The 24,467-nt window shown below is 53.8% G+C and overlaps 1 protein-coding gene across 1 annotated transcript; it reads right to left on the reverse strand.

Annotated features, from left to right (window-relative positions):
- Nucleotides 1–5,324: 5,324 nt before the first annotated feature.
- ELF4 (E74 like ETS transcription factor 4) lies at nucleotides 5,325–24,183 on the reverse strand. Its single transcript, XM_056107762.1, has 8 exons — nucleotides 24,112–24,183; nucleotides 16,447–16,618; nucleotides 15,954–16,046; nucleotides 11,267–11,434; nucleotides 9,762–9,845; nucleotides 9,488–9,680; nucleotides 7,060–7,422; nucleotides 5,325–6,114 (listed from the first exon to the last, which is right to left on the reverse strand). The coding sequence occupies exons 1-8, from the start codon at nucleotides 24,181–24,183 to the stop codon at nucleotides 5,325–5,327; spliced, it is 1,935 nt and encodes a 644-aa protein (XP_055963737.1).
- Nucleotides 24,184–24,467: the final 284 nt, after the last annotated feature.

Below are 24,467 nucleotides of genomic sequence, written 5' to 3' on the forward strand. Positions count from 1 at the left end.
CGGCGGCAGAGGATGAGCCAGGCTGATGCTGCTGCCCCACGGCCACGCAGAACCCCGCAACGGGCCGCGAGCTCACCTGGGGGGCCCCGAGGCTGGGGGAGGGGCCACCGGGGGCGGGGCCACGGGGGCGGGGCCAATCGCGGAGCGGGCGCTCGGTGACTGCTAAATTCCCCTTGGAAAGTGCAGAGGCCGGCAGCGCCGCGAAAGTTCACTGCTCCGGAGCAACGGGAGACGTTAGAGGGGCCCGGAGCTGTGCAGGGATAACTAGGTGTGCAAAGTCAGATGCTGAGGGACCGCGGGACCAGGTCGGCAGCGGCCGCCTCTGCTCGGAGCGACGAGCCCCGCCCGCCCTACCGCCCCTCCCTTCCCAGCTCCCCAGAGCCGCCCGTTCACCGTCGATGGCTCGGCAGCGCCACCTACTGGACGCCCGCTGCTACGTCCAGCCTGACAGGACTCAGGATCCCGGAGGCAGCTTGCTTTGCCCTTGGCGTCCCCAGTCTGGAATGCAGGGGAATGACCACTCTCATTAAATCAGACACCCAACTCTTTTAAAAAATTTTATTTGGAGGAAGGGTGCTCACATCCATAGTTGTTCAGGCCTTTGTCCTGGGTCTATACTGAGGGATCACTCGGACTGTGCTATCTTGTGTGGCACCTGGGCTGCCACGTGCAGGGCGAGGGCTCTACCTCCTGTACTATCTATCCGGGCCACCCCAGCTCTTAAAATTTCGTGATGGCTGGGGCTGGAGCGATAGCACAGCGGGTAGGGTGTTTGCCTTGCACGCAGCTGACCCGAATTCGATCCCAAGCATCCCATATGATCCCCAGAGCCCCTCCAGGAGTAATTCCTGAGTGCTTGAACCAGGAGAAATCCCTTGCAATACCGGGTGTGACCCAAAAAGCAAAAAAAAAAAATTCGTGATGGAGGGCCAGAGCGACAAGTACAGTGGGTAGGACTCTTACTTTGCACACAGCGAAACCAGGTTCAATCCCAGCATCCCATATGGTCTGAGCATTTCCAGGAGTGATCCTTGAGTGCAGAGTCAGGAGTAAGTCCTGAGCACCACCGGAAGTGGCTCAAAAACAATTCTGGGTTGTTTTTTTAGACCACACCCAGCAGTGCTCAGGGGTTACTCCTGGCTCTGCACTCAGGAATTACTCCTGGTAGTGCTTGGGGGACCATATAGGAGGTCCGGGATAGAACCTGGATTGGCCACGTGCAAGACAAACGCATTATCTGCTGTTCTAGCACTCTGACCCAACAACAAAAAAATTGTGATGGAGTCATATAAGACTGAACATGAGAAAAAAGTTTCCCTGCCCTTCCCACGATGCCTGACACTTTACCTGATACTTAGCCCCACCCCGGGGTGACAACATAGAAAGATGAAGTTTGGGATATTGAGGTATGACTCTGGTTATATCCTGGGCTCCTGCCCTCCCTCTCGGGGTGCAGCCCTGAAGGATGCCAGCACAGCAGGTGTGACCCTGGTGGTCCATCAAGGCACCACAACCTCAGGCCCTTGCATTAAACGGTTTGTAGGAGTGGTCCTCATACCCTGACCCTGAGTACCACGTTGGAGGCGCCCTCCCCCCCCAAAAAAAATTGAAAAGCTATTGCTCCTAGTGAGAGCAAGATCGCAAAAAGCAGCCCTGGGCTCCTGCAAAGGAAGCAATTGCCTGCATTATTTTAAGAGGGGTTTCAAGTTCTACAGCCCCCCAACTTCTTTACCTCCCCCCACAGAGATGTCCAGGAGCTACTCCCAGCTCAGTACTAGAGTCACTCCCTGTAGTGCCCAGGGGACCATGCAGGGCTGGGGGTCGAACCAGCCTGCAAAGCCTGTGCACCGGCCTTTGAATTCACTCTGCAGTCTGCCACCATAGAGGGCTGAAATCCCTGTGAATCAAAACAGGACTCACTCATTATTTAATAAACATTTATTGAGCACCGACTGTGTGCCAGGCGCCGGAGCAACATCAGTGACTAACACACAGTCCCTGTCCTTGAGGAGCTCACAGTCTACTGGAGGGGAAGCAAACAGGCAGCTCAGGGGCTACCGTGTGCTAAGTGCTACAGTCAGAGGTATATGCAAAGTGCTGTGGCAGCCAGAGGAAGGAGCAATGAATTGATTGCTGGCGGGCGGAGGACGAGTCCTCTTGACTCCATCAAACCACGGCCAAGGAAGGGATGTTGCTGCCCATCTCCCCGGTTACACTGAACCTGTCTCCCGAGGTTCTTCTAGCCCTCGGGGCTCACCATCTCAGCGCGGTTTATCGGACTCGCCAGTTTAACACTTTGAGTAGGAAAGAAACTGGACAGGGAAGTTTCTTTAGGGGTAAAGGATGCTTGAAGTAACAAATCATGGATGCTAAAACCAGGGGTGAGGGTACCATGAGGGCACCCAGGCCAGGATGGACAGATTGTGAGTAGTGGGGCACCTGGTGGTGAGCGCCAGTGCAGAAAGAGGTTCAGAGTTGTCAAGTCCCTCCACTTTTTTTGGTCTCTGTGTTCCACCAGCTCCAGTAGTAACCATGTAACCGTTAGCTGATGCTCACTATTTTGTAGTGTGCCCCATCTGTGGAAAAACACAGTCCACTACCCTGCTCCCCTAGAAGGGAACTATTTGTCTCCCCATTTTTAAGCTATATTAAGTAACAGTTTTTTAAATTAAATGGAGGAGATGTCACAGGCTTTTGTTCACTTGTTACCAAACAGTAGCTAATGTTGCTGCTGAACACAACTCAACAGAGGCTGGTGTAGGTGTGCAGAGTCCAGAAGGGAGATGAAGGATGGATACAACGTGTGGGTCCCCTCAAACAAAAGCGCAGATGACTAGAGACTGGCGGAAAGAGAAGGGAACAGAAAGATAGGGCTGCCAAGTACAAAATCCTTGGGGGCAGGGAGCAAAGTGAGGGGGGAAAAGAACCTTCTTCAATGATTGCTGTGAGCCCCGAAGTGCCATAGCCCCCTCCTTCTGCAGGACTCCTGCAATGTCTCAAGACTCCACAAAGAAAAATCTCCATGCTCAGCATCCAGACCAGAACAAAGCAGAGGGTTCGAGTTCGGAGAATCACCAATCTACAGGCAATGAGGAACCCCCTATGGGCACTGCAGTAGAGGGAGAAGTGGTGTCCTGACTGGTGCAGGCAGGGGAAGGGCAAAGGGAAGCAGGTCGCATATAGGGACTGCGTGCAGGGTGAGGCGGGAGAGGTGGGCTGGAGAATTGATGAACAGCAGGGAAAGGTCTGGAGTGTATGAAACTTTGCATACTGTGATGGGCTTCAGAAGGGGATGGGCCAGTGGTCAGTGACTCCCTAAGTTCACGCTTGGAAGGTCCAGGAGATGGTGGCCCAGTTCATGGACATCCATTTTTGGTGCAAAAGCTCTTTGGGTGTGACTGCTCTGCCAATACGAGGGGGGAAAGCTACAGACGAGTCTGAGGAATAGGTGAGAAGGGGTGGGCAGAGAGTCGTGGTGTTGGCTTGGGTGGCAGAGGAAAGTAGTGTCTCACTCCATGAGGCGGAGGACATTCAGTATCACTAGGAAGAAGTGAGGGACCTCCAGGTGCTGAGCTCTAGGGAATAGGGGTGAGAGGGGTCAGGACTGTCCTTCACCAAGCCAGGACATGCCTCAGTGCCTGATATTTGACAGGTGACCCTCTCCCCAGAAGTTACTGGGTTCCCTCTTAATGAGGGAATTGGGGTCGACACGCTCCTGGATGGACCCACCCTGGGCTGATTGACCCACCATCAGGAATTGGTCATGGTGAATGGCTTTTCATTAGAAAAAAAGGCACCTTCGGCCCAAGTGCTGGAGATGGCTGACTGTGCGTCCTCAGACGGGCGAACAGTCAGAGAAGGTTCCGTTCCGGGTTGGGCGCTGACTGGGTGTGAACAAGGCGGGATGGGGGGGGGTGGAGGATGAGGATGGCAAGGGTGGTAACTAGGAGAAATAAAGAAGAGCAACTTGGCGAAGTATTTGAGCCAAGTGGCTAGGCAGGAAGCGGATACACCGGAGGAAGTTGGCTTAGGGGCACAGGCCGCAGAAAGGGTTGCAGGCCTGCTGCAACCTGCTGCAGGCCTTGAGAGAGTGGGTGGGTTGGCCAAAGCTATGAAACTAATCAAGAGCGGGGGGGGGGGGGCGAGGATGTGGGGGGAAAAAGGCAGAGTGCCATGAAGGCTGATGCCTAAGCTGATCCACAAACAAGCAAGCCCCCCTCGATCTGGGCCCTGTGGCTGGTGCCAGCCAAGGTTCCAAGGTGCTCGCTTCCTTCTCTCTGCATTTTGGTCCCACCCAGCCTTCTCCTGGCCCCTTAGAGCTGTGTGTCCTCCACCAAACACGCAGCCCCAAAGCTCTTCTACCTACCCTGAGCTGGCTCTAACTCTGTGACATTTCTCCAACTTGGGGGGACGCAGTTTCAGTCTGTCCCTCAGCGTCTCCGAGAAACCAAATCTTGGGTCATACAAAAGGAACTAGAAGAACAATATCCCTAAAACAACAATCTCTTCGATGGGCTCAACAACACACCCCTCCCTCCCCCCCCCCCGCCCAAGACTCCCAGCAACCCCCGTCCCTGTCCTCCTCAAGAAACAGAAAACAGAAAACACAAGTCCACACACACAAACACAGATTCACATATGGGATAGTAAGTTCCCTGTGGAGGGAACGGAGGTGGTGAAGCCATTCAGGCCAGAGGCCGCTTCCCACCGAATGCCTGCACTAACCGCAAACTTCACAAACTCTTTCTCCCTCCATTGCGAGGGGAAGCCTCACAAGAACGCATCAACTCCGGCTCTCAAAGGCCGGGCTCAGATTCCAGGAATACTCAAACTAGGGGGCATGGCAGGACGTGGCTCTGATGATGAACAGAGATCTGAGATATCAATAACCCACTGAAATGCAAGGTTTAGCTTAGAGGAACCAAGATCTGAGATAGCAATAACTGACTCAAGTGCTAGGTTAGACTAGAGGAACCAAAATCTGAGATATCAATAACTCACTGAAACGCAAAGTTAAGCTAGTAGAACCCAGATCCAAGATATCAATAACTGACTGAAGTAAAAGGCTAGACTAGTAGAACCAAGATCCGAGTTGGCGATAACAGACTGAAATGCAAGGCCAGACAAGTAGAACCAAGATCTGAGACAGCCATAACTGAATGAAATGCAAAGTTAAGGGAGAGGAACCAGGATCTGAGATAGCAATAACCAAGCGAAGTGTAAGTCTAGGCTAGGCTGCTACAAAAGTCAGGCTGTATGAGTCTTCACCATCTGAAAACGCTGCTCAATCTTGTCCTGGTGCTTTTCATCAGCGACCCCACCACTTACAGGCTGTGGGGATCCCTCTTAATGAGGGAAGTGGGGTTGAATGGAGAGTGGGGAGCTGGGGTTGCTGCTTGGGTCAGCAGGCTCCCAGGTGGGACCACACTGGGCTCAGTCATTAACAGCGACCCAGAGCCAGAAGCCAGCTCAAGTTCAGCCACCGGGGTCAACCCAACCGTGGGGTGGTTGGGAGGAGAGAGATTTGGGGTGCCCACCAGGCTCGGAGTGTGGGAAGCCCTGGCAATCACAGGGGCAGACGCTGGCTGGAAGTGAACCTGCTCTCTGAGGAGCTCTCTCAGGGTTTCTTCTGGAACCAGGAGACCCTCCACCGGGGTCCCAGTCACCATGCCCTGCACGTAGGAGGTAGGCCCCTCCTTGACCCTAGGGACCGTCGCTGGGGTGCCACAAGTCCTGATGAAGGCCGCAATGACAGTCCCAGGGGACTGAGCGTTGGGCCTGGTGGGGGTGACCCCCACAGACGAGGTGTTGGCCACGGTGGTCGGGTGGTTGGTCAGAATTTGAGGGAGGCCACTGAGAATCAGTGGGGCCCCCCGTGCTGCCACCTGGCTCTCTTGGAAGGTGGCATTCACGGGAAAAGACGCCTGCAAAGTGAAAGTGTCCTTGAACGTGGCGCAGGTTGGCACAGTCTGCAGCACCAGTTGTGGGGCTGTGGAGGTGACGACAGGGGGCGCCCTGGTCAGCACTGTGGTCAGCGGGATGGTCTGCAGGGTCAGGCCCGGGCCCGAGCTCACGGGGGCCACGCCCAGGTGGATGTTGCTGGGCACTGAGGTGCTGTAGAGAACAGAGAAGGGGGACCGGAGTTGGTTAAGACCAGAGGAGGGAGTTTCCTTTCTGGGGTTGGTTTCAGGGGCGGGGGTGGGGGTGGCATGCCAATGACCGGTAGTATGCCATGACTGGCACAGTGACTGATCAGTGGTATGCCAATCATGGGCTGACCACTCATCATCTGGTTTTCCAGCTTGAGAAAATGGGGATTCCAGAGAGCTGGGATCACCCATCTGGTTTGTTTTGTTCGTGGACCACACAGGTGGTGCTCAGGATTTTCTGCTGGCTCTTGCACTCAGGGATCACTCCTGGAGGGTCCTTCGAGGACCTCATGGGATGTCAGGGATCGAACCCGGGTAGCTGTGTGTAAGGCAAGGACCCTACCCACTGTGCTATGCTCTGGCTCTTGTTGGCATCCGGGTGCCATGCCGTTGCACTTGCTGCCTGCCCTCGTGGCCTGCGCCAGCAGGGTGAGTGACAGGCCCACACATGGAACCCAGACCAAACCCCACCTTTCCCAGGAAAATCAGAGGCACCTTCGTGTGGATGAGATGTAGGGAGAACTTTCCGGGTGCACCTGGAGGTCCTGAGAGAGGCAGCTGGCGTCTTGGTAACATGTTTCTGGTGCTCTTTTCTGGAGTTGGGGAGTCTTGGGGGTGGGCCCAGGTATGGAGCCCCTGGTATCTACTTGGGGAGCACTATAGGGTAATCACAAGAGCCCCTGTTGGTGACAGAAACCGGCCCCACTCCAACCCCCCAGCCCAGATCAAACGACGCCTTCACCCTTCCTTTGGGGTATGGCCTTAAGCAAGTCACTTTGCCAACAAGTGACCCTCTGACAACCCAGGGCACAGGAAACACAGCAGAGTTGGGCCAGAAGTGGGGAAGTGCCCCCTCCCCAACCACCAACCCAAGGGAGTGCAGGGATAGAGCAACCTGGGGTCTCTTTACCTCATGGCTCTGGTGAAGGTGGCCTGGGTGTTGGCTGCAGTGACGAGCGTGGTGGAGGTAGTGGGGATCTCACTGTCTGGAGAAAGTTCCAATTCCAGACTCGCAGATGGCCGGAGACCAACCTGCTGATCTGACACCTTTTCCCAACAGGGGCTCCTCTTGGCCGCCGGGGAGCTGCCTTTGGCCTTAGAGCCCCGCCGGGCTGAGCTGGTGGAGGCAGTGGTCACGGCTGGGGAGGCTCCCGGGACCACACTTCCTTCCTCTTCATCCTCGATCACCACAAGATCCTTGGGCATCTCCTTAAACTGGTACACCAGCCTCTGCCCTTCCACCTTGGTCAGAATGCCTCTTTGGTAGTAATATCTGGTGAGACAGGAGTGGGAGCAGTGTGTTAGCCAAGGCTGACTAGGAAAAGTCATGTGGGCGCTGGAGGCAAGGGAGGGCGGGACCCAGCCAATAAAGGAAATTGAGAGATTTTAAGGTTTTTTCTTTTCTTTTTTTGGTTTTTGGGTCATACCGGGCAGGGCTCAAAGGCTTCTCCTGGTTCCGCACTTAGGGATCACGTCTGGCTGTCTTGGGGTACCACATGGGATGTCAAGGGTTGAATCTGGTTTGGCCAAGTCAGGCAAATACCCTACCTGCTTCATATTGCTCCGGCCCCCATTAAGGACATTTCTGAAATCTTCCCTGCAGAGGACTCAAAACAGTCCCCCAGATGTCAGTCTCCCAATGCTAGCCTTTATCCTGGATCGTGGAAGAGGATAGGCCATGAGTGGGGTGTGTGTTGGCGGGTGGACAATGATGGGGCTCAGCAATACCCCTCTGCCTAGACTGGCTCTGAGCTACAGAATGTGCAAGAGACCCTAAACATTTTCACTCCAGGGGCCAGGGAGTTTAAGGCTGGTGGTGGCTGACCTTGCAGGTGACTGACCCCAGTTCAATTCCCGGCACCACATGGCCCCTTGGCTATCACCAGGTGTAGCCTTGGAGGCTGCCAGAACTGCCTGGGTGGCCTAGGAAACTCCAACACTACAGGATCCAAGCAGCACCACATGCCTGAGCACTCCCCAAGAATCACCCAGGGCCCCCCCTCTGAGCCTCCTAAGCACCACTTGGGAAGCCATCATCCCCAAAGTTCTTTCTCTATAAAAAGAGAAAGGCTGGAATTGAAACACAAAGTGGGGGTGTGTTTCTCCTTCCTAAGGGAGTGGGCAGTGAACTTAGGGGCAAGTACTGCACAGGACTCTTCCTTGAGGGAGGAGCTGAAGTGGGGCCTTGGGGGAGCTCAATGGTGTGGGACAAACCTCTCGTGCAGGAGACCCTGGCTTCCATCCCTGGCACCACGGGGACTGGCAGGGAAGGTGTACAGGGATCTCCATTAAAATGAGAGGGACCGAGGAGGCAATTATGGAGATGAGGAAGGGAAATATGGAAGGAACGAGGGTCAAGGGCTGTGGGTCCATCAGTCTTGCAGGGAAGCGCTCTAGCTCTATGTCCAGACTACAGAATCAACAACACTGAAAATACGAAATGGAAACGACAGCCACCACCCTTTATAATGTGCCTGTCAAGGATGCACACTGGGGGCACCTCAAGGGAAAACCTAGGAACACCTGTGGAGGGAAGTTGACACTGGTGATGGGATCAGTGGTAGAATATGACATGTCTAAAATCTAACTATCGGTAACTTTGTACATGACAGTCCTTTGACAAAAACGCAATAACAGCTTGCTCCTCCAGCCCGTGTTCTCCCTCGAACACGTATCTCACTTGTGTGTCTGTTTCTTGGCTTGCCTGCTGCCACGCTGGAGAAGCCTGTGTTCTCTTTTATTTTTTTCCTTTTTGGGTCACACCCAGCGATGCTCAGGGGTTACTCCTGGCTCTGCACTCAGGAATCACTCCTGCTGGCAATGCTCAGGGGTTCCTCCTGGCTCTGCACTCAGAAATCACTCCTGGCGTGCTCCAGGGACCATATGGGATGCTGGGAATCGAACCCGGGTCAGTCACGTGCAAGGCAAAGGCTGTATCCACTGTGCCATTGCTCCAGCCCCGCCTGTGTTCTCTCTTGAGCGTGCATTCCATTCCTCTCTCAGCCCTGCCATGTCTAAGTAAGCTCCATTCAATAAAAATGTTCCTGCTTCACAAAACAAATAAAATCATGCCATTGTGAAGCAAAAAGTCAGACCTTGCTTTTTTGGGTCTTGGGTTTTGGTTTTTGAGCCACAGACCCGGCGATGCTCAGAGGTTACTCCTGGCTCTACACTCGGGAATCATTCCTGGCAGTGTCGCGGTGGGGGGGACTATATGGGATTTCAGGCATCAAATCCAGGCTGGCCGCATGCGTGGCCCGCACCCTGCCTGCTGCACTATCGAGAGAGGGAAATCTTCCCAAAGCTCGGACGCCTCCCTACTCCTCTGGAGTTCCTACCTCAGTGCACGCCCCATGGTCTCGTAATTCATGTCTGGTTTATTCTTCTGTTTCCCCCACAGCTTGGATACGGCCTTGGAGTCCACAAGCTTGAAGATGCCTTTCTCGCGCTGAGTCCACTTGATGTACTTAGGACAGGTGTTCCGGTCTTGCAGCAGTGCCAGGAGGAATTCCCACAGATAGATGGTGCTGCCTGCAGTGGGGGCAGGCAGTGAGGGTTCTCCTCCCACAGCAGCCCAGCCGCCCCCCCCCCCCCCACGGCACTCAGCCATACCTTTGCCATCCTTGGTCTTCTTGCGGATGGGGATGCTGGGGTCAGTGACCGGTGAGGTGCTACGGCTGCTTCTGGTCTTCCGGACTGTGGGGGGGGGGGAGAGAGCAGGAGGAATAGAGCCCAGTGAGGGCCAGAGGGTAGCCACTCACGAGGCAGTCCCCCAAGTTGCTTGCAAAAAGGTAGACCAGGAAAGAGTCAGGTCGCCATCCACTGTGGCTGCCCTCAGCGTGCCCTTACTAGTCCACTCCCAACGGCCTGTCTTAGTTTTCAGGAAGAGCTGAGAGCTGCTGTTTACAAACGAGCCCCCAGGTGAGACCAGACCTCGGGTAGTTTTTTTTCGATTTGGTTTTATTGGGTTTTTTTTTTTTTTTTTTTGCTGAGAGCTTTCACACAGGGCTTACTCCTGACTCTGTGCTCAGGGAACATTCCTGGTGGAGCTTGGAGGACCCCGGGGCTGTTGGGGATTGGGCCCCGGTTGGCTGCTTGCAGGCAAGTGCCCTACTGGCTGTGCGCTCTCTCCAGCCTGAGGCCTCTGTGTGGAGAGGCCAAAGGCACCATTAAGCTGCGTCAGTGGCGTGCAGGTACGCTTGGGCTGCCACGCTGACGAGGCATTATCGACCAGCCATGGCCTGAGTAAATCAATAACAACAGGGCTTGGGAAAGCCCAAAGTCCTCTTCCATATACAGCCGCAGCTCCATAAACTACGCAGAGAGAAGATAAGTGCATGGTCTGAAGGCACCCCCACCCCACCCCCAGCACACAGGGGTCCCAGCCCTGTCGGCGAACACCCAGCCTAGGCTTCAAGCCGCTGGTGTCATGGGCAGCTCTGGAAGAGCTGGCACAGATGCAGGGCTGACAAGCTAACCGATGAGGCCAGGTTTAAAAGCGGGGGCCGGAGCTGGAGTGATAGCACAGCGAGTAGGGCGTTCGTTTGCCTTGCGTGCAGCTGACCTGGGTTCGATTCCCAGCATCCCATATGGTCCCCTGAGCACCGCCAGGAGTGATTCCTGAGTGAAGAGCCAGGGGTAACCCCTGAGCATCGCCGGGTGTGACCCAAAAAGCAACACTAAATAAAAATATAGCGGATCTCTGTCCATCCCCCACGGCACAAAGTCGCACATCGTCCTGTTCATCAGATTGAACTTCCCCCCACCACCCCTAGGGTCTCCTGTGCCAGTCAGTGGACACACACACATTCTCTCACTCCCTTGCTCTCCCTCTCTCGATGCCTTCTCTCTCTCTCTCACTCAGTACTTTCTCACTCTTTCTTTTTTTTGGGGGGGGGTGGGGAGCCACACCAGGCTCTGCTCAGGGGACCCTATGCGGTGTTAGGGATTGAACCCAGGTGAGCTGTGTGCAAGGCAATCACTCCGCCCCACTGTTTCTGTCTCTCCAGCCTCTTTCGTGTTCTTTCTCCCTGTCCCCCTCCCCTGTGATCTCTTGCTCTATCATTCTCTCGCTTTCTCGCTCACTCGTCGTTCTGCATTCATCCTCTCGCGCTTACTTCTTTTCTTGGATTTGAGATTGGTCTTGGCGCTCTGGTCGGTGATGTTCTCTTGCGCAGAGTGCTCCACCTGGCTACCAGCACTGGGCTCAGAGGCAGGAAAGAGGCAGCTGGGCAGACTGACCGTGTCAGGAGGGTCTGCATCTGGCAGCATTTCGGTGGTGCTGACTGTGGGAACAGAGGTCTGATGTGGCTGGGACCCCATAAGGAGCAGGGGGCCTGGGGGGAGGGGATGCTGGGGGGTGGAGGAGGGTGTGTCCCCAGCACTGGTTAGAGAACAGGAGGGTCTCAGGGAGGCCAGAGGCCTTCACTCTGCACACCATGCGCAGGTCTATGGCAAGAGAGCCCCCGCCCCCCAATCCCAGCAGCCACATTTCCAGACACCACCACCCTTGCCAGCGGGGAGTGAGTACCAGGCAACAGCCAGGGTAGAGAGCCACCTTGATTTTGTTATTGTCTCACTTTCAATTCAAAAGCGGGCATAGATGGCATGGAGTCCACATTCCTGTGCTTTGACGCTGAGCAAAGCAGCCAGGCGTGGCTGGCCTGGTGCCCACAGCGACTCGGCCGGTCCCTGCACTCGGGTTGATTCTTGAATGACTATTAATCACTGAGCTGGGATGAGAAATGCCAAGTCTCTCCATCTGCAGTTTTAGAATGTACTCGATCCCTGTTATTTCCCTATACCCCCCTCGAGAAGAGGCTCTTAACTCCCACAGGTTTGGAGGCTGGGGGAGCATTCTGGAGAGGGAGGGGCTGGCCTCCAAGAACTGGAGGGTGCAAGGTGGATGTTCCAAGCCTGGAACCAGGCTAAATTAGCCCCACTCCAGAGTCTTGTTGCGGAACCAAGCCGGAAAGCAGGTAGTCTGGAAAGTGCCCACTCCCCTGCTGACTCCCCAACAGAGGAAGGCAAGCTCGACCCAGGCCCCAGTGCGGACACACCTTGAGAGGACCATGCTAAGTGGCATGGGTCTCACTCTATGGGTCCCGTTACCCCGAGGGCACCAAGAGTCATAATCCGAGACATAAAAGAGAAGAAAAAATGAGTAGAACTGAGTAACAGTACATTTGCCTTGCAAGCGGGAGACCTGGGTTGAATCCTGAGAGAGAAGAGGGGAGGAGGGCACGAAGGGAAGTAAGGGGAGAGGAGAGAGGAGAAGAGAGGAGACAAGAGGAAAGGAGAGGAGAGGAGAGGAGAGGAGAGGAGAGGAGAGGAGAGGAGAGGAGAGGAGAGGAGAGGGGAAGGGAGGGGAGGGTAGAGGAGGGGAGGGTAGAGGAGGGGAGGGGAGGGGAGGAGAGGAGAGGAGAGGAGAGAGGAGAGGGAGGGGAGAGGCTAGGAAAGGGGAAGGGAGAGGTGGAGAGGGGTTAGGAGAGTTGAGAAAGGGAGGAAAGAGCTGGGGAGCGAAGGTGGAGGAGAGAAGAGGGGAGGGGATAGAGAAGAGTGGAGAGGAGGGGTGGGAGGGGAGAAAAGGGGAGTGGAGGGGTGGGAGGGGAGAAGAGGGGAGTGGAGGGGTGGGAGGGGAGAAGAGGGGAGGGGAGAGAGAAGAGCGGAGAGGAGGGGTGGGAGGGGAGAAGAGTGGAGTGGAGGGGTGGTAGGGGAGAAGAGTGGAGTGGAGGGGTGGGAGGGGAGAAGAGGGGAGGGGAGAGAGAAGAGTGGAGAGGAGGGGTGGGAGGGGAGAAGAGTGGAGTGGAGGGGTGGGAGGGGAGAAGAGGGGAGAGGAAGGGTGGGAGGGGAAAAGAGGGGAGGGGAGAGAGAAGAGTGGAGAGGAGGGGTGGGAGGGGAGAAGAATGGAGTGGAGGGGTGGGAGGGGAGAAGAGTAGAGTAGAGGGGTGGGAGGGGAGAAGAGGGGAGGGGAGAGAGAAGAGCAGAGGAGGGGTGGGAGGGGAGAAGAGTGGAGTGGAGGCGTGGGAGGGGAGAAGAGTGGAGTGGAGGGGTGGGAGGGGAGAAAAGGGGAGTTGAGGGGTGGGAGGGGAGAAGAGTGGAGTGGAGGGGTGGGAGGGGAGAAGAGGGGAGGGAAGAGAGAAGAGTGGAGAGGAGGGGTGGGAGGGGAGAAGAGTGGAGTGGAGGGGTGGGAGGGGAGAAAAGGGGAGTTGAGGGGTGGGAGGGGAGAAAAGTGGAGTGGAGGGGTGGGAGGGGAGAAGAGGGGAGGGAAGAGAGAAGAGTGGAGAGGAGGGGTGGGAGGGGAGAAGAGTGGAGTGGAGGGGTGGGAGGGGAGAAAAGGGGAGTGGAGGGGTGGGAGGGGAGAAGAGTGGAGTGGAGGGGTGGGAGGGGAGAAGAGGGGAGGGGAGAGAGAAGAGCGGAGAGGAGGGGTGGGAGGGGAGAAGAGTGGAGTGGAGGGGTGGTAGGGGAGAAGAGTGGAGTGTAGGGGTGGGAGGGGAGAAGAGGGGAGGGGAGAGAGAAGAGTGGAGAGGAGGGGTGGGAGGGGAGAAGAGTGGAGTGGAGGGGTGGGAGGGGAGAAGAGGGGAGAGGAAGGGTGGGAGGGGAAAAGAGGGGAGGGGAGAGAGAAGAGTGGAGAGGAGGGGTGGGAGGGGAGAAGAATGGAGTGGAGGGGTGGGAGGGGAGAAGAGTAGAGTAGAGGGGTGGGAGGGGAGAAGAGGGGAGGGGAGAGAGAAGAGCAGAGAGGAGGGGTGGGAGGGGAGAAGAGTGGAGTGGAGGCGTGGGAGGGGAGAAGAGTGGAGTGGAGGGGTGGGAGGGGAGAAAAGGGGAGTTGAGGGGTGGGAGGGGAGAAGAGTGGAGTGGAGGGGTGGGAGGGGAGAAGAGGGGAGGGAAGAGAGAAGAGTGGAGAGGAGGGGTGGGAGGGGAGAAGAGTGGAGTGGAGGGGTGGGAGGGGAGAAGAGTAGAGTAGAGGGGTGGGAGGGGAGAAGAGGGGAGGGGAGAGAGAAGAGCAGAGAGGAGGGGTGGGAGGGGAGAAGAGTGGAGTGGAGGCGTGGGAGGGGAGAAGAGTGGAGTGGAGGGGTGGGAGGGGAGAAAAGGGGAGTTGAGGGGTGGGAGGGGAGAAGAGTGGAGTGGAGGGGTGGGAGGGGAGAAGAGGGGAGGGAAGAGAGAAGAGTGGAGAGGAGGGGTGGGAGGGGAGAAGAGTGGAGTGGAGGGGTGGGAGGGGAGAAAAGGGGAGTTGAGGGGTGGGAGGGGAGAAAAGTGGAGTGGAGGGGTGGGAGGGGAGAAGAGGGGAGGGAAGAGAGAAGAGTGGAGAGGAGGGGTGGGAGGGGAGAAGAGTGGAGTGGAGGGGTGGGAGGGGAGAAAAGGGGAGTGGAGGGGTGGGAGGGGAGAAGAGTGGAGTGGAGGGGTGGGAGGGGAGAAGAGGGGAGGGGAGAGAGAAGAGCGGAGAGGAGGGGTGGGAGGGGAGAAGAGTGGAGTGGAGGGGTGGTAGGGGAGAAGAGTGGAGTGTAGGGGTGGGAGGGGAGAAGAGGGGAGGGGAGAGAGAAGAGTGGAGAGGAGGGGTGGGAGGGGAGAAGAGTGGAGTGGAGGGGTGGGAGGGGAGAAGAGGGGAGAGGAAGGGTGGGAGGGGAAAAGAGGGGAGGGGAGAGAGAAGAGTGGAGAGGAGGGGTGGGAGGGGAGAAGAATGGAGTGGAGGGGTGGGAGGGGAGAAGAGTAGAGTAGAGGGGTGGGAGGGGAGAAGAGGGGAGGGGAGAGAGAAGAGCAGAGAGGAGGGGTGGGAGGGGAGAAGAGTGGAGTGGAGGCGTGGGAGGGGAGAAGAGTGGAGTGGAGGGGTGGGAGGGGAGAAAAGGGGAGTTGAGGGGTGGGAGGGGAGAAGAGTGGAGTGGAGGGGTGGGAGGGGAGAAGAGGGGAGGGAAGAGAGAAGAGTGGAGAGGAGGGGTGGGAGGGGAGAAGAGTGGAGTGGAGGGGTGGGAGGGGAGAAAAGGGGAGTGGAGGGGTGGGAGGGGAGAAGAGTGGAGTGGAGGGGTGGGAGGGGAGAAGAGGGGAGGGAAGAGAGAAGAGTGGAGAGGAGGGGTGGGAGGGGAGAAGAGTGGAGTGGAGGGGTGGGAGGGGAGAAAGGGGAGTTGAGGAGTGGGAGGGGAGAAGAGTGGAGTGGAGGGGTGGGAGGGGAGAAGAGGGGAGGGAAGAGAGAAGAGTGGAGAGGAGGGGTGGGAGGGGAGAAGAGTGGAGTGGAGGGGTGGGAGGGGAGAAAAGGGGAGTGGAGGGGTGGGAGGGGAGAAGAGGGGAGGGGAGAGAGAAGAGTGGAGAGGAGGGTTGGGAGGGGAGAAGAGTAGAGAGGAGGGGTGGGAGGGGAGAAGAGGGGAAGGGAGAGGAAAGAGAGAGAGGAGAGGAGGGCGGGGGACTAAAAATGTCTCCCAGGGGCTAAGGTAGTGAAGAATTCATATTTAATGGAGACAAAGTTTTAGATGAGAATGACGAAAAGAGTTCACAAGATAGTGACAATAGATTTATGAGTGTACTTCATATGGCCGATCTGCATCGTGAAAGGAGGCCTATTTGCAACCCCAGCACATTTTACCTTCATTTTCGAATTGGGGGGCGGGGCCGGAAGTCACAGGGGCATCTTTTTCTAGTTTGAACTTCTCACCTGCGCCCTCCCAGTCCAGGACCAAGAACTTCTTGATCTAAATGAGTCAGATGAGCGGGCCCTGAGGCCCACATGTCCGGGCACCTCAGGGCCCCTGTACGGATGGGACTTTTTTTAATGGAACTTTTGGGGATGTGACTGTAGGCCCCAGGGTCCGAGCTTACATATCTGCTTCTCATCCAGGAGGTTGCTGGGAGAGTCGTCACTGAGCAGGACTTCACTGGCTGGCGGGCCATGTGTAATGGTCTCATTTTCATCTGGTTTCAGGTTCCAGAATGGAGGGGTGACAGGGAAAGAAGAAAAGTTATCTTATAGCCTAGGACAAGGGGGTAAAACCACCACCCAGGTCAGCTAAGAGGCTGGTTCTAGGAGTCCCTGACTGCACTGTCTCTCCCCCACCCATCACCTAAGCTGGTCTTTTCTCCTCATTGTTCCAGTCCATCCCTGAAGATCCTGAACCCATTTCACCCATTCCCTCCTGTGGTGTGAAGTGGCACTTCCTTTGGCTTGTCCTAAGCACCCTACCTACTTTTTAACTGTAGTTGGGTCCGCTTCATGCTGTATGAGGGTCACAAGAAGCCATGGGGGGGTGACCACTCTTCCCTGATGACAGTACCCACTTCCTTGCCTGCTTTTCCTACCCGGAAGGGAACAGACCTGTCAGCAAAATACTGCCCTCCAGGATCTGATCCTGCGTCATGCAAAAGGTCCCATCTGTGAGGATGCTATTGTGACTGTCTTCCAGATCCAGGCCCGAGTACAGATGCAGTAACTCAGGGTAGGGGACCTGCTCCACGATCACTGCAGGGAACACCGAGGGGTCTTCCAGCTATGGAGAAGACAGGGATTGGCTTCAGTCCTCTACTCCGCCCGCCACCTCCCGTTCAAACACCCGCCAACCCCTCGTTCCCCATCAGAATCTGGCTCTTCTGGCAATTCCTTACGCTTGCAGCCTTTAAGGGACTGGGCTGACAGTGCTGTGGCCCAACCTCACTAGAGGAAGCCCTGAATGGGCTGTTGATGAAGGGCGCTGGCACTGAACTGAGCTCCCACGGCCAGTCTTGATTGGCAGCAGTTACAGGTCAACTGGCGGCTGATTTGGGGCTTTGTCTAGACTCTGGCAAGCTCATTAGGCCAAATGAGAAAGGAACAGTCAATGGCAAAAGCTGCTGGATAGCCAGGTGAGGGACTCCGTGTACCAGCTTAAATAAACGATTGCTATCTGGGGACTCAGCCTGTGTCCAGTGAAGACAGAAAAATAGTTATAAACTAGAGAGGTGGATGGGGCCTGAGCGATAGTGAAAGGGCACATGCCTTTCACTGGCCAACCGGGATTCAATCCCCAGCACTGCGTATGATCCTCTGAGCCTGCCAGTAGTGATCCTTGAGTGCAGAGCCAGGAGTAAGCCCTGAACACTGCCAGGTATGGCCCCCAAACCCCCCCAAAAAAAAACAACAAAGAGAGAGGTGGAAAGGTAAGAGCCTGGGCCCCACCTGAAGAGGGGGAGAGGAATTTTAGCTTGACTCTATGGCTACATGGGGACACTGTTCATGCTAAAGAGGAAGGAGGGAACCCACGAGGGCAAAGATCAAGGTTTGGAGGAAAGAGAAGAGGGATGTTGCTAGGTAACGTGAGTTTGAGGTACCTTGGACATATCTGAAATGGAGATGTCGATCAGGGATTCAGAACTATGTGTCCAAGAGCTAAAAGGGCGGTCGCTAAATCCCTTGGCGTGGATAAGAACAGGAGGAGAACTCTACCCCTAGAGAACACAGTTGTTGCAAAAGCAAAGAAAGTTAAATTTATAAAAGAGCATGATTGCAAATAGTTGAAAAAAACACATTAGGCCACAGAGATAGAACCAGAGTAAGGTGTTGGCCTTGTATGCAGCTGACCCTGGTTCAATCTCTGGTCGCACCACATGGCCCCCAAGCACAATACGGAGTGACTCTTGAGCACAGAGCTGGAAGTAAGCTCCAGAGCATTGCTTGGGGTAGCCCCAAACTCTCCTCAAAATAAAAGGAATTTATAGAAGGAAATATACCAAGATTTTGTTACTATGTTTTTTCTTTTCCTTTGGTCCTGGGACATCTGATGTTTTTCTCCTTTTTTACACTTTGCAAATGTTCTTTCTTTAAAACTTTGACACAGTCTCTCCTTTCTGGAGGATCAAAAAAACCCACCCCTTGAGTTTGGTCCCCTGAATGGAGAAGTTTGGGAGGCCGTTGGGGTCCCAGGCCTTATATTACAAATGATGTCAGTGTTGAAGATCAGAGGCATAACAGCAATCAGATTCATTAGATGTCTAATACAATAGTCAGTAACTTACTTATGTAACCGAATTAAATGTAAATAACATTATTTTAAATTAATTTATCTTTGGATGGGGTCTGGGGCCAGACCCAGCAGTGCTCAGAGCTCACTCCTGGTAGTACATGGCACCAGAGTCAGCTGCATGCAATGCAAGTGTCTTACTCCTGCCCCGTTTCTCCAGCCCTCCTACATTATGTTTTTTAAAGATGAAAAATTCTAGGGGCTGGAGCAGAGGTACAGTGGCTAGGACACTTGTCTTGCATGTAGCCAACCTGAGTTTGATCCTTGGCACTCTATATGGTCCCCCGAGCCTCGCCAAGGAGCCATCTCTGAGCACAGATCCAGGATTAAATCCTGATCTATGCCCCCATGTGTCCCCCAACCTCCAACAAAAGAAATTATAGCTGCCCTACCCATAGTTCAGGTGTTCCAGAGCCACATGTAACTGGTAACCCCAGACTGAACAGCATTCCCCAGAATTCTTGCATCTTACCAATTTCTACTGGACTGCATTAATCTAGTGCCAGACTGCCTGGTTTGAGACCAAGCTTGGCTACTCATTAGCAATATCATCTTGGGCAAGGGACTGATGCTTTCTGTGCATTGGTTCCCTCATTTATGAAGTTGAGTCAATCAGGGGAAAGGGGTGATGATGACCACACAAGGGGTGACATAAAGACCGTGGTGGAGAACCATGGGCACTTTGGGTGGCAGGGTACAGTACATCAATACCATAGACTTTAGAGGGCCGGAGAGATAGTACAGTGGGTAGGGTGCTTGCCTTGCACACGGCCAATCTGGGTTCAATCCTTGGCATCCCATGTAGTCTCCCAACCTCGCTATAAGTGATTCCTGAGTGCAGAGCTAGGAGTAACCTCTGAGCATCCCTGGTTGTGACTCCCACCCAAAAATAGACTTTAACTCTATCACAACCAATTAATTATAAAGGAAAATAGCTGACAATATTTGTTGCTAAAAAGACAATCTGAGATTTCAATCCCCCCAATTCAAAACAATCATGTTATTGATCCCATGGGCACTTTCTTTTTTTTTTTTTTTTTTGCTTTTTGGGTCACACCCAGCAATGTTCAGGGGTTACTCCTGGCTCATGCACTCAGGAATCACCCCTGGCGGTGCTCAGGGGACCATATGGGATGCTGGGAATTGAACCAGGGTCAGCCATGTTGGCTGCGTGGAAGGCAAATGCCCTACTCACTGTGCTATTACTCCAGCCCCCCATGGGCACTTTCAATAGAGTTTTCTCTATGCAGTGCCAAGGATAGAGCCAGGGCCTCACTTGTGCAAGGCATGTGCTCTAGCTCTCAACTATACCCCCTGAGGATATAGGCAAAATCCTCCTACGGGATTTTCTTTCTTTCTTGGTTTTTGGGCCACACCCAGCTATGCTCAGGGTTTACTTCTGACTCTGTACTCAGGGATCACTCCTGGTGAGCTCAGGGGCCATATGGGGGTTCGGGGAATCTAACCTGGGTCAGCTGCATGCAAGACAAATGTCTTACCTGCAGTATTATCTCTCCAGCATCCACAGGATTTCTTTAAAAGATTAATATGCATATGGTGTTTGGAACAGAGCCTGGCATAGAGTAGGTTCTCCTCAAGTCTTTCAGGTATCAGAGGCATCCAGAGATTGGTGGTCTTATTTTGTTCTTTGTTTTAGGGCACATCTGGCAGTGCTCAAGACTTACTCCTGCCTCTGTACTTAAGAATCACCTCTGGCGGGGATCGGGGATATGGGCTACTAAAGATAGAACCTGGGTTGGCTGTGTACAAGGCAAGCATCCTACCTGCTGTACTATCTCTCCAGTGCCCTGATATTTATTTTTTTTGCTTTTTTTTTGGGTCACACCTGGCGATGCACAGGGGTTACTCCTGGCTCTGCGCTCAGGAATTACTCCTGGCGATGCTCAGGGGACCATAGGGGATGCTGGGAGTTGTACCTGGGTCGGCTGCGTGCAAGGCAAACGCCCTACCTGCTGTGCTATCTATCTCTCCAGCCCCAGTGCCCTGATATCTTATTTCTTATGCTGAGTGGTGAGTTTACAGTGCTCATTTTATAGTTATTAATAAACAAATATAAAATAAGTCCTCATTTAACATCCTCTATAATTTCTTAAGAGCTGGAACTTTTCCTGGTTTTTTTTGGGGGGGGCACACTGGGCCGTGTTCAGGTCTTCCTCCTGGCTCTCTGCTCAGAGATCACTTCTGATGGGCTCAGGGGACCACATGGGATACCCCTGTTGGCCATGTGCAAGGCAAGTGCCCTATCCACTGTACTATCACTCTGGCTCGGAAACAGTAACTTTAAAAGAAGCAACATTTAACAAAAGTAGGTCAACATCATTTTGTTCAACACCAACAGAATTATTTTCTCCTCGATATTACATACACACACGATTTATCTACTCTTGTATTCATGATGCACTTTGCAATGAAATAATTTCTTAAAATATCAGATATATGAGGTGAGAAAGTAAACACAGGTGGAGCCTGTGCTGGAGAGAAGGAGTTCAGGAGATGGGAGGAAAGGGAAGAAGTTATTCTTCTTTCCTTTTCTTTATTGGACCATTCCTGGCTCTGCACTCAGCGATCACTCCTGGCAGGCTTGGGGAATTATATGTGGTACCAGGGGTTGAACTTGGGTGTGCAAGGAATGTGCCCTACCCACTGTACTATCTCTCTGACCTGAAAAGCTTTTCATTTAGAGTTGGGGAAGTCAAGTCAGAGAGATAGCTCAATGAGCTGAAGGCATGCTTTGTATACAGGAGACCTGGGTTCACCCTCCAGCACTGCATGATTCCCCCAGCACGATCCCCAGCACAGAACTGAGAGTAATCCCTGAGCACAGATATAGCTCCAAAGTAAAACAAAAATGTAGGGACCAGGGGCTGGAGCGATAGTACAGTGGGTAGGACGTTTGCCTTGCACGCGACCGACCCAGGTTTGATTCTCAGCATCCCATATGGTACTCTGAGCACCACCAGGAGTAATTCCTGAGTGTAAAGCCAGGAGTAACCCCTGTGCGTTGCCGGGTGTGACCCAAAAAACCAAAAAAATGTAGGGGCCAGAGAGAAAGATAGTACAGGAGACAGAGCATTTACTTTGCACACAACTGACCATGGTTCGAGCCCCAGCTCTTAATATCATTTCTAGGAGTAAGCCCTGAGCACCTCTAGATGTGGCTCCAAAATCCCTCAACAATGTAGAATTGCAGAGGCCTGAAGAGGCTCTACAGACTCTACAGAGGCCTGAGGAGCCAGGAGATCTGATGTAAGAGCAGTATGGGTATCAGATGGTGCAGGGTGTTAAAGGAGGCAGACAAGAAGAGATTAAGTATGGGGTAGGGGTGACCCTGGCAAAGAAGAGGCACACTTCTTTCTCCAAGGCCAGTATGACAGAAAAAAAGAATGGGTGGTATTATCCATAAAAAGGAGAAGGGAAGGGAATTGAAGGAGGCCTTGAGCTTCTCTTTAGATGGGAGTGCTGCTCAGATGTGGATAGGGAGGTAAGATTAGCCTCTAGGGAGCTAGAGCAATAGCACAGTGGGTAAGGTATTTGCCTTGCATTCAACCAACCCAAGTTTGATCCCCGGCCATCACGTATGATCCCCTGAGATCGCCAGGAGTAATTCCTGAGCGCAGAGCCAGGAGTAACCCCTGAGCACTGCCAGGTGTGACCTCAAACCCCAAAACAACAGCAACAAAAAGAATAGTTTTTATTGGGACTAGGGAAATAGGTCAAATGGTCAGAGTGCATATTTTGCATGCGGGAAGACCGTGTTTGATCCTTGGCACTCCACAGTCTCCCTAACACTCAGCTAGGAGTAGTAGCATATTTTGCATGCGGGAAGACCGTGTTTGATCCTTGGCACTCCACAGTCTCCCTAACCACTCAGCTAGGAGTAGTCCCAGAGGACCTGGGTGTGTCCCCCAAACAAAACGTTAGCTTCTCTGAGGCCCAGAGAGGTAGCTTGGAATAAAGTACTTGCCTGGCACATGTGAGACTGTGGATCTGATCTCCAACAGGAAAAATACCTACACATATACATATATAGTGTGTCTATAAAGAACATAAACAGGACCAGAGTGGTAGTATAGTGGGTAGGGCACTTGCCTTGCATGCAGCTGACCCAGGTTCCATTCCCAGCATCCCATATGGTTCTCCATGCACTGCCAGGAATAATTCCAGAGTGCAAAGCCAGAGTAATCCCTGAGCATTGCCGGTGTTGCCCCCAAACAGACCAAAAAGTATGAAGAATAAATATTAATGGTTGCTTGGGGTTGGAATGATAGCACAGCAGGTAGGGCATTTGCCTTGCATGCACCCGACCCGTGTTTGATTCTCAGCATCCCATATGGTCCCCCGAACACCGCCAGGAGTAATTCCTGAGTGCATGAGCCAGGAGTAACCCCTGTGTATCGCCAGGTGTGACCCAAAAAAGCAAATAAATAAACAAATATTAATGGTTGCGGAAAGGATTAAAAAGACGTGAGGAGGGGCTGGAGAGATAGCACAGTGGGTAGGGCATTTGCCTTGCATGCGGCCTACCCGGGTTCGATTCCCAGCATCCCATATGGTCCCCTGAGCACCGCCAGGGGTAACTCCTGAGTGCAGAGCCAGGAGTAACCCCTGTGCATTGCCAAGTGTGACCCCCCAAAAAAAAGCAGTAAAAAGAAGTGAGGAATGATCATCAGACTGAGAAACAGGAAAGGTTGGATTTTCCTCCCTTCTGCTCCCCTGCTATTTAGAGGCCAGCAAGAGGGAGCTGTATAGAATGCGCTGTGTGCTCACATCCCGCTAGGGGGCAGCCTCTGGTAGGTACTAAGATTTGGACCAAAATTTCTGGCCTCACAAGGAACTGAAGATTTGGGCTGGAGTGACAGCACAGGGAGGGGGGTAGGGTGTTTGCCTTGCAAGCAGCCGACCTGGGATCCATCCCCGCCATCCATATGAATTCCAAACAAAAGCGGAGTAATTCCTGAGTACAGAGCCAGGGATTAATCCCTGAGCATCTCTGGGTGTGACCCAAAAAGACAAAAAATAAAGGACTGAGGATAGAGATCTTGCCAATTAGGCTGTAGTACCCTTAAAGAAAAATCAACAGGTTGTTCTTTTGATAAAAAGAGAGAAGTGGCAGACAGTCGAGAGCAGGACTGGCCCAGAAGATACTGGAGCCAAAGTGCGATTAGAATTCAGGAGTCGTAGCTTCTACTACCCTATTAAATCCATCCTCTGGACCTGGGAGCCACTTCTCCAGTTTGGAGAAAGAGAGGAGGGGAGCAATCAGTGTACCCTGTGGGTACATCTGAATGTCCCTGTGCAGGAGAAGGTCTGGCACAGCAGAGACCTGGGATTTGTCCTTTTCAGTACTTTTATTTGTTTTTGTTTGGGGGGTCACATCCAGCAGGGCTCAGGACTTACTCTGGGCTCCTTATGGTACTCAGGGGACCATATACGGTGCTGGGGATCAAACGTGGGTCAGCTGCATGCAAGGCAAACACCCTACCTGCTGTACATTCTCTCTGGCCCCGGGGTGCCAACTCCCTCCAATCGGAAGACCCGTTTCCATTTTATCCCTCATGCTCAGATGGAGGCCAAAAGGACAAGTCCAGAAGACCCAACAACTGGGCCAGACACACAGGTATGCAGGTGCCAGGAGTTGGACTTTGCCCTGTGGTCTCAGAGGGTGGTGCTCACTCCTTTGTGTGTGCTCGTGCCAACAGGTTTCTCACTGACACTGGGGAGGTGGATGAAGTGAGCAAGAAGGTTGATTTGAAATGAGAACAAGGGTTGGCGTCTGTCTAGCTGTGTACTCAGCTATCCCTCCCCACTTCCCCTGCCGTCCCCTGCTGGCTGATATGCTAAGCAGCTGCTCTCTGCTAGTGGGCCATGAAAGTGAGTGAATCAGTGCACAGTTCTGTCTGGCATGCTGATTGTGTCTATTAGGCCATTTTTCATGGGCTGGCCAGGCTCTGCATCTAGGATCCTACCTGGCAGATATCATCCATCCCGTTGCTTGCAAACTCAAAGACCATGTCGTTGGGCTTCAGGGTAACAGCCATGCTGGGTCTCAGAGCTGACAGCGGGGTCTGTAGGGCCCTCTGGGGCTTCGGGGAATCTTCCAACAAAGAGCTGCTATGTGCCACCGGAACGGGACCACAGCGAAACCAGGGGAGGTGAGACCAGGAGGAGGAGGTGGTCTAAGCTAGGTACAAGGATGCATGATAGGCTGGGCCAACTGCAGGATGGACCTAGGGAGAGAAGGGGAAGTGTACGGTAAGTTATCTTCCTTCACCTCTGTTCCCAGGATAGTTGTTGAACCAGGATAATAGCCACAGGGAAAGCA

This window comes from Sorex fumeus, unplaced genomic scaffold, assembly GCF_029834395.1.
Source record: "Sorex fumeus unplaced genomic scaffold, SorFum_2.1 ptg000171l, whole genome shotgun sequence".
NCBI lineage: Eukaryota > Metazoa > Chordata > Mammalia > Eulipotyphla > Soricidae > Sorex > Sorex fumeus.

Bases quoted from the DNA above. Each gene is read 5' to 3' on its own strand.
- ELF4 (XM_056107762.1), bottom strand. From the start codon at position 24,183: ATGGCTGTTACCCTGAAGCCCAACGACATGGTCTTTGAGTTTGCAAGC. The intron at 16,619-24,111 runs GTAGGATCCTAG...TCTTCTCCATAG, and splicing joins GGATGGATGATATCTGCCAG to CTGGAAGACCCCTCGGTGTT. The intron at 7,423-9,487 runs GTAGGAACTCCA...CTGTCTCACCAG, and splicing joins ACCATGGGGCGTGCACTGAG to ATATTACTACCAAAGAGGCA.